Source organism: Falco peregrinus, chromosome 6, assembly GCF_023634155.1.
Source record: "Falco peregrinus isolate bFalPer1 chromosome 6, bFalPer1.pri, whole genome shotgun sequence".
NCBI classification, from domain to species: domain Eukaryota; kingdom Metazoa; phylum Chordata; class Aves; order Falconiformes; family Falconidae; genus Falco; species Falco peregrinus.
Genome location: NC_073726.1, coordinates 93,050,661 through 93,059,427, shown reverse-complemented (window position 1 = coordinate 93,059,427; position 8,767 = coordinate 93,050,661). Strand labels below are relative to the sequence as shown.

The 8,767-nt window shown below is 45.8% G+C and overlaps 1 protein-coding gene across 3 annotated transcripts in view; it reads right to left on the bottom strand.

Moving 5' to 3' along the window:
- Positions 1-1,030: 1,030 nt before the first annotated feature.
- The window catches only part of EPHA1 (EPH receptor A1), a 34,573-nt gene continuing 26,836 nt past the window's right edge, over positions 1,031-8,767 (bottom strand). For all 3 annotated transcript variants that reach the window (XM_055807178.1, XM_055807179.1, XM_027783734.2), the window contains exons 9-18: positions 7,735-7,831; positions 6,875-6,930; positions 6,474-6,596; positions 6,190-6,375; positions 5,677-5,738; positions 5,072-5,281; positions 4,263-4,412; positions 3,374-3,567; positions 2,898-3,053; positions 1,031-2,074 (exon numbers count right to left, since the gene is read on the bottom strand). In XM_055807178.1, coding sequence (XP_055663153.1) covers positions 1,996-2,074; positions 2,898-3,053; positions 3,374-3,567; positions 4,263-4,412; positions 5,072-5,281; positions 5,677-5,738; positions 6,190-6,375; positions 6,474-6,596; positions 6,875-6,930; positions 7,735-7,831 — 1,313 coding nt within the window. In that variant the 3' untranslated portion in view covers positions 1,031-1,995. The remainder of the gene's footprint in view (positions 2,075-2,897; positions 3,054-3,373; positions 3,568-4,262; positions 4,413-5,071; positions 5,282-5,676; positions 5,739-6,189; positions 6,376-6,473; positions 6,597-6,874; positions 6,931-7,734; positions 7,832-8,767) is intronic.

Genomic DNA, 8,767 nt, shown 5'->3' with positions numbered 1-8,767 from the left:
TCCCCAGCTGCAGGGCTCGGCCTTTCCCTTTGCTCGGCATCACGAGTCTCCCCTCTTCCCCGCCTGTTGAGGTCCCTCTGAATGGCAGCACAACTACCTGATGGACCAACCACTCCCAATTTTCTATCATTTGCAAGGGTAGGCTGAAGTTTACCTGTGCATGGCACAAGCTCATACTCTTGTGTCAGCCTCATCAGGGCTTATCTTCTAGCCTGGATATCCGCCATGTAGCCACTTGTATTTATTACCTAACAAGAGCTTATCTTGAGTAGCTGAGGCACACGTTCACTATGGGTCCTTGTATATACTCTGCTGCTTCTTGGGTTGAATAGAAACCAGCTGCCTTGCTTTCATTTGCAGTGCTTCAGATCTCTGCTTCATAACCCTTCTGTCATTTACAGTTAAGCAAGACCTTCCCAGAGGCAGGAGTGTTAATTTATAGCCTTAAGAATTTGAAGCATTATACAATTAAGGAAATACCGATAGCTATCTACAGCAAGTAACTGATTGCTGAATGGCTATCACTCGCCTTCTTCACCAACCTGGACTTACTTCAATCACTGAAAAATAAGTCTTGAGGTGACTACTCTTCCCAAGTAGGAGAAAGTCTTAGGAACATCAGAGGGAGATTTTCTTCCACCATCACCACACACACACCGCCACCCCCCAGTCTGTTCTGCAGGAGAAAGTACTACCCACATGTATTTCATCAAACTACAGCAGTAGCTTCTAATACTTCTCATGGCTTGGGAATTAAGCGCAGGAGCTGTACAAAGATAGGCTTGGCTAATGATGGATACAGCTGTAACTGGATTTAGAGAAAAAAAAAGTCTGACATGACCAGCTGCATATATATCCTTTAATCCTAAATGCAACTGCATTTCCACATTAAATCTGCAGTTAGTGGACAAAGAACATTGGCTGAAACAACTAAATGTGGATGTAAGGACCCTGCTGGAATTTACAATATACATGCTAAATTAAGGGTCCCAATCAGATTTGAAATGACCCAAAGAAGTCCAACACAGCCTGCTCTGCCACAGGTTTATTTACAAAATATTATTTACAGTCTATAACTGTCTTGAGCTCTGATAAATAATAACATTTCCTCCACAGAGAAGGAATAAGACAGACCACCTACACATTTTTCTGTTACAAATACCCTATCCAGCCAAACAAGACTATTTTCTCTCTTAAAAAGGGGCAGAGAAAAATAGGTACCTAAGGGGTTTTCTGTCCATGGCACAAGTAAAAGTATTAAGCAAGAGAGATGTAAATCCCCCCTCCTGAAGTGTGCATGTGCAAAAGAGCAACATGCTGAGGTTACGTGATCACACAAGTTGTAGCATGGTGTGCCGCTATTCCCGACTTCTCCTCCAAAGAAAGAAGTACACCGTGAGTTGCTGTTTAAGGCAAGAATAGCTGACTTAAAATATACATCCCTTACCAGCAGCCTTGTGGAAGACTGAATAGTTCATTGCTGTTGTAAAACAAGGAAGACAGAAGGCTGCTGAAGTGAGAAGGGATGTATGCCAGGGAGTGAATGGGCCCAGTCTCTACATGTCTGTGTCCCTGTGCACATTCCTCGAACGCCCCAGTCTACCTGAACCCTCAGCTCCAATCTTAAAGCATTATCCACTGCCCCCAACCCACTTCATATGTATCCTTATGTTTCCACATGATATACTGAGGGTCTGAAACTCCAGTATGTGGACTACAGGGATTACTTAGTGCTGCACAGAACAGACTACAGCAGACAGGGCTGAGAACAGTTTCTACGACCAGTGCTCTGGAACATATCGATGGCTGCTGTAGAGCTAAAGCAAGGGGGAACAGAAATGAGAGCAGGTGGTGTTGCCTCAGGAGCCCTTTCAGTTCTGCTTGTTTTGCTTTGCTTGTCCCAGTCACTCATTTGGAAGCAATTGCCATAGGAATGATTCCAAGTGATATCTGGTAAGAATGGGCATTTAGCAAGCTTAAGAGAGCAATGACTGATCACTCCTTAAAGCCTTGGATGCTACACAGGATCCTCTTCTGGTGGCCTGGAAGTGACACTCCCATCTGTTTCAAGTCCCTGAAGGAAAAGGGAAAAGAAAGAAAGAAAGAAATTAATTGCTGTTCTTGTTCCTTGGGGACTTGGATGTGGATAAGGGCAGAAACAGTTACTAAGCATTAGTTCAGAAAGCTTCCTTTCTCTCAGTGCCTCCTACTGCGCCTACCTTTCCTCTAGAGGGCAGAAACTTCTTCCTGTTCCTGCCCTTCCCTGGCTACCTCTGCCCACCCAGTCAACTGGCTTTTCCCACCTTATGACTAGGCCTGTGCTCCCATGAAATCAGGGCTCTGTCCACTTCAGCTCGTGATATGGGCCATGTCTCAGCCCTTTAGCAGGTCTGTCCCTGCTCATTTGTTTATGTAACTGCCCTGGCTGGAGCTGGCTGCACATCCCCAGCCCTGCAACAGAACACAGCTACGTTGGTAAAGCATCTGACCTGAGTCCTTCTAAGGGGCCCAGAAGGACTTTGCTCTGTGATAGAACAGTGCCCAGCTGATGATGGGGGGCAATATCACTAGCCCATCTGGTGTTCAAGGCAAGAAAATTATCTCATAAAGTCCTACAAGGCTGGAAAGATGGTTAAGGTTAGAGAACTGTCTGCCATCTGTCATTTCCCCTTGCTGTTTGTGTCCACTGCGAGTTCAGAACAGCTCAGACCCCTGAAGAGCCTCAAGCACGGACAGTTAGGGAATTAGTCTCACAGTCCACTTCCATTTAACTATATACAGAAGGATGGAGAGAAGCCTTCCAAGTAAATACAAGTTCCTGTTCAGGTAGCACAGGGACAGACACAGCTACCTGTAGCATACCCGGGGTGCCCTGTGGGAGCTTAGCCTGCCCTTACTCAGCAGTGAGCTCCAGAATGGACTCCATGGTGTCCAGGCCAGCAGTGCGGAAGTTGGAGATGTAGCGCTTCATGCGAATGGATTCCAGCCACTCAGGGATGGATCGATACGGGATCCCATCAGACCCACTGCAGCTGGGGAGCCGGAGTGTTACCCTAAAGACAGATAAAACCCTCATTAGCCAGGCAACTACCTTAAATGGCCTGCACTATGAGACAGTAGCTAAAGGGCAAGCAACCCCTGCCAGGGCTAGGCCAACTTATCCGCTTCCTGCACAGCGAGGTCAGAGTGCCCAGGCCAACGGCTGTGCCCTCTGCCACCATCAGAGAGAGAGATGACTACTATCTTCTGCACACTGAGCATTCAAAATGCCTCTGGCCAGCCTGCCTTGCCAGCACTGCCTCTTCTCCTGCAGGAGGCGGGGAGGTGAAAATCTCTCACTTAAAGTCTCTTCTTCCAGTGACAGCCTGCTCACCTGGGATCAAAGTCTGCAACAGGACGGAGGAGCTGCGGACTTGAGATGAAATGTTGCAGCTGTGCCCGGATTTCCTGAAAATGAGGCCTCCTCATCCTGTCTTGTGACCAGCAGCACTTCATGAGCTCATAGAGGATAGACGGGCAGTCCACAGGTGGGGGGAGCCGGTACCCATCCTCTAAGCTTTTCATCACCTGCACAAGAGGACAGAGAGAAATCAGGCCAAGAGCAGAGAGTTCGAAAGAGGAGGCAGAGCCCTCTGCGGGGCTGGGAGCAGGCAGTTCACCATTCTGCACAGTGTGCAGTCAGGAGGTGTTGAAGCAGATTACACGTGTATGAAGTAGGGTTTGGGCAGCACAGCAAAGGATCAAGACATCTGAGGGATGTCAAAGAGTGAAGCAGCATATGCACGTACTTTTGATTCTTTACTGGCTTAGCCCCCATTTGCCATTTAGGGCATGTGCTCACGAGAAGTGAGGACCAGATGATCCTGGCACAGGCCCAGAGAGAAAAGTGGAACCAGGCTTTAAGGAATAATTTCAACAGCATGTGCTAACGTTACGGATGTGCTGTACCTAGAATGAGACCAGATATAACACCCCAGAGCAAGGACAGAAAGAAACTAACAGAGAACATCTCCAGACACAAAGGCCATGGCTGATTTAACTAGTCTTCAATTTGGCTCACTGCTGCTGAGACCTGAACACAGTTCAGACGCCCAAACGCTTACTGCCCTTGACCTTCTTGCATTGATTTTTCGCAGAGAGGGAGACACAGTACTTGCGTATTCAAAAGAACGTCAAGACTGCAGGCTGAGGGAGATCTACAAAAGTTGGGCCTACGTGCCTCGTTATTCTTTTAATCAGCACTTGAGCTCAGTGTCTGTTACCTCTTGATTGGTCATGTCCCCATACGGTTTGTCACCAAATGACAGCACCTCCCACATGACAATTCCAAAGCTCCAGACATCACTGGCTGAGGTGAAAATCCGATGAGCAATGGCCTCTGGGGCTGTCCATCGAATGGGAATCTTACCACCCTGTGAAAAAGCAGCAACACAGTGTATCCAGCAAGTATCACTGAGCTGTATTTCTCCAGTACTCCTGTGCAAGGACCTTACAAAGTGGTTCAAAGACTGGGCCAGCTTCACTTGAAGAAACATGTAACCACCCCTGGGGAAACTTCTCAAAAGGACAGAAACATTCTGGGAAAGTGAATGAGTTTAAGCTGTTCAGTTGAATGCTACACAAAACGAGGAGTAAGAGCCTGATGCCAGTCACAGCCCTATATTGGATGACTCCAGACATTAGAATCACTGGAACTTCCATTGAAAGAGACCTGTAGGTGTCTCGAGTCCAAACCCCTGATCACAGCAGGGCCATCTTCAAAGCCAGATATAGTTAACTGAATCCAAAAGATCAGTCCTCTTAATTTGCTTCTCATTTTAAAACCACAGTCCCCCTGAATCTCTTAGCAAACAAAATCAACATGGACTTCAGAGAAGCATCACCTTCTGAATCACCCACGCTGTGACTTGCAGTTTTACTATGGGTTTTCCTCAGAGATTTTTCCATCCAAATCTTCCCCCAGCCTGGTGTTTCCTATTGTGAAGAAATTCTGCCACTCTTACCTGGCAGAATCCTGATCCCCCCGAGACCACAGTTCATTTACAAGACTGAGAGGTTGTTCCTGAATTACCTTGGTTTCATAGGTTCCCTCTGCATCGTTCTCCAATATTCGGGAGAGACCAAAGTCAGACACCTTGCATTGAAGACTGCGTGTTACCAGAATGTTGCGAGCAGCCAGATCCCGGTGCACATAGTTGTGCTCTGAAAGGTAGGTCATGCCAGAGGCTATTCCCTGCAGCATACTCACAAGCTGCACAGGGCTAAATTTTTCCTCATTCTCCTGCATGGAAGAAGTGAGAGAAGATCCTGGTCAAGTGACATCAATCTGCTTGGTTTCTAGTTACTGGCCTTATCAACTTGCAAAAGTGGGCATTGGTAAACAAGCCAAAATGTAATGCTGCAGCCTCAAGGACCCAACAGTCCCCCAATAAGGGACTGGTGGTGGTCTCCAGAGTCATCATTAGGCACCTGCACTTCAACTACCAAAGACAGCACTCTGGACGCTGAGCAAACTGGATGGCATCAAGCTTCAGCTGCTGAGACCAGAAATGTTAGTGAGCAGAAAGTAAGTGGATGTCTGGATCTTATTTCTAAAGTCTTCTCTCAGGGTCCTAAATCCAGGTCAAGTGCAAGTTCCAGCAGTACACAAGCCTATTACAGATTGGAGTCTCTCACCCGGAGGAAGGTATCCAGCGCTCCATTCTCCATATACTCGGTGATGATCATCATTGGCCTCCCTTGAGGAAGACAAAAAGATGTCAGCCTTTTTGCAGTTCTCCTGCTCTTGCCTATCCATGCTCTCCACTTTGCCCCAACACAGAGAACCGTATCCAGGCCCAGCCAACATACCCACCCTGCTGGCACAGCTGGCTGACCCTTCTCCTTAGGCCTCTCCCAATGATCTTTTTTTCCTCCTTGTGTCACACATGTAACCTTACAGTGTCCCTTACCCTATCCCAACTTCTCATCCACTCACCAACCCAAGAAGGCCTCCCGTAACATTGTCTCATGAGTGTCGGAAATCCATACCTCTCTTCCCTCCCCTCCTGTCACTCCCTGCCATAGGCTAACACAATGATGCCTGTCTTCTCCCAGCGCAGCCTCTCTGACAGCATCCTCTCTGAGGAAGGCCCAAGCAATATGCCAGTTTCTGCTCTCATTCCATGATTCTCTCCCACACACTCTTACTTTTGGTGACGACTCCTTCCAGACGCACAATGTTTGGGTGATTGAACTGCCCCATAATTGTCGCTTCACGCAGGAAGTTCCACCACTGTGAGTCTGAATACGTTGACTTCAGGGTCTTGATGGCAACCACGATACGTTCTTTCCCTGGGAGCCGCAGGGACCCACGATAAACCTCCCCAAACTCCCCTAAGGACAACCAGAAGCAAAAGGTCACAGATGAACTCAGGAATAGGCAGCAAAATATAGGGGAAACTGAAAGATGGGGAGAGCAACAAGTAACTCACCCTCTCCAATCACATTTTCCATAGTGACACAAGAGACATCCAGTTCCTTAGTGAATTCCAGCACCCCTCTGCTGGGGTCATCATATGGTTGCAGGTCTACGTAGGGCTTCAACCAAACCTTCTCTATGGTAAAGGGAAACAAAAGAGCAAACTAACCTGTCAGGTCTTTGGACAAGCTTTGTAGGGCAAAGCTACGGAAGCCAAGGTGAATCCATGGGATTCTGACAATGGCAGTAAACAAATCTACCAGACATACATTGAAGACTAGAGCTGTTACTGGAAGAGGTGAATTACATCAGAAATTCCATGCCAGTGTCTGGTTTGAAACTACTATTTCTTTTCATTCCTTCCAATCCATTCCAGGCTTTTCTCCCTAGTTCTGCTACCCCTTTAAAGCTCACCTCGATCAAAGCCTGAAGTATTGTAATCCGGCCGTGCCTGTCTCCGACGAGCCTGCCTGGAACATAAGCAGTCATGAAAATAAAGTGGTCAGCAGATAGCAAAGACAAAAGCAAGACTTCCAGGGTGTCTGCCCCAATTGGTCAGGGACAGAGTTCAGAGTAATGCAAAGCAAAGCAGAATCAGGCACTGCACCTACTTGGTAGAGTACATTTAGCAAGAAAGTGTGATGCTTCATCTACATTTAGAAACAGGGCTTTGTTTCCACGCAGGTAGTTTTGTTCATCCTTCTGCGTGCTGAATTACAGATTAATTTCTATTTATTTCATGTTTTCTGTACACTTTCAGCATGATACCTGATCTTCTTAAAACCAAACAATAGTAGCTTTATAGACATTTAGAAAGGAAGCGGAATTTTATATCTGGGTAGAGGACCACTACGGTAATGGTGTATGGAAAATGGTTTGAAATGGCTGGATACATTTATTGCCCACTTAATTGACCAGCAGATACAGAAATGATTGTACCATAACAAAATTTTTATTAATCTGTCTTGATAACAGTACGGTAGGCCTAGTTTGTAACAAAACTGAGAAATCATCACATTTTCTTCTGTCCTCAGCAGCAAGCACCATCTTACAGACAGATCAAGCCCTCCAGTCCTGCTAATCCAAATTATTTACTGAGACTCATTCCACCTTGCTGCAGCACACTGGTCTGACTTCTCTACCTAACCTCTACCTATCCAATATCCCGTGAGAAATCAAGGCCTTTCCTCCCACCCTCCCTCTCTTTCTCAAGCTCCTGTAGCTCAGCTATTCCTACATCTACACCTTTTTCAATACCAAAAATCAACACTTACTTTCGCCGAAAGATGAAAAATCCCATAAGCAGCCCAACAAACAGTAGAACTCCAAAGATAATAGAGACTATGACTCCACCAGACAGAGCTCCTGTGTCTGAAGAAACAAAGAGAAAGGCCATGTATCATTTAAAAGACCAAGAACCATTTGTCTGGAATGTAGCAACCACTTCTACCAACCAATGGTATTAGGTAAGCTACAGCCATTTGTCTTCCAGGCAGCAGGGCCACCAGATTTGAGTCCTAATCATACTGTTATTCATGTGCATGGAGCACCTTCTGGGGGGTATGTGGTTGACTTATCTACAGTTTGGTCTTCTAGTTGAGTAATTTGTCCCAACACCTGATTTCCTATATAAATTCCATGACACTTTCAAAAACAAAGAACAGCTGTTCCTTCCCTCCCAATCCTCTCCAACTGCTCTTTCAGATCAGATCCTGCTTCCTGCTCAGTAGCTGACTTAGACTACGGCACAGCAAAGACATGATTTTCCCCAGCAGTCTAACTTGACTCTCTTCTTGTTTATGAAATTAATTACCCCCTTCGCTTCCATCAGTCTCTAGGGTTGGTCTTTTGCCTAATTACCTTAACAGAAGCCACTGTCTGCTCAGGACTTTTGAAACAAGCAAGTACTGACTTACAAACCTGCAGTCTAACATCCTGTTCCTGCTTTCTCAAAACCAAGCGTCAGGTGGTTTCATGTTGTGATTGGACAGCATTCAGATAGCATTCACATAACACCGGTTGTCTTCTTCCATTTAGATTCTCAACCTAAAGCCATCCATTTCCATATAGTATATTGAATTCATCAGAGGAAATGCTGCATTAACTTGTTGGTGTGAAGTATGTGTTTTTAAACCTTATTTCCTATAACTTTAAAAACTATTTCAAAAACTTAAAAATACATTCATAGGAAGTGTTCATACCCATATCTAAGAGAATCTACATTTTTTAATATTTTCCATAAAAGGATTTAGGAAAACATCCAGAAGAAAGAAAATTCCTAAAGAAATTGTTTCAACAAATGAGCAG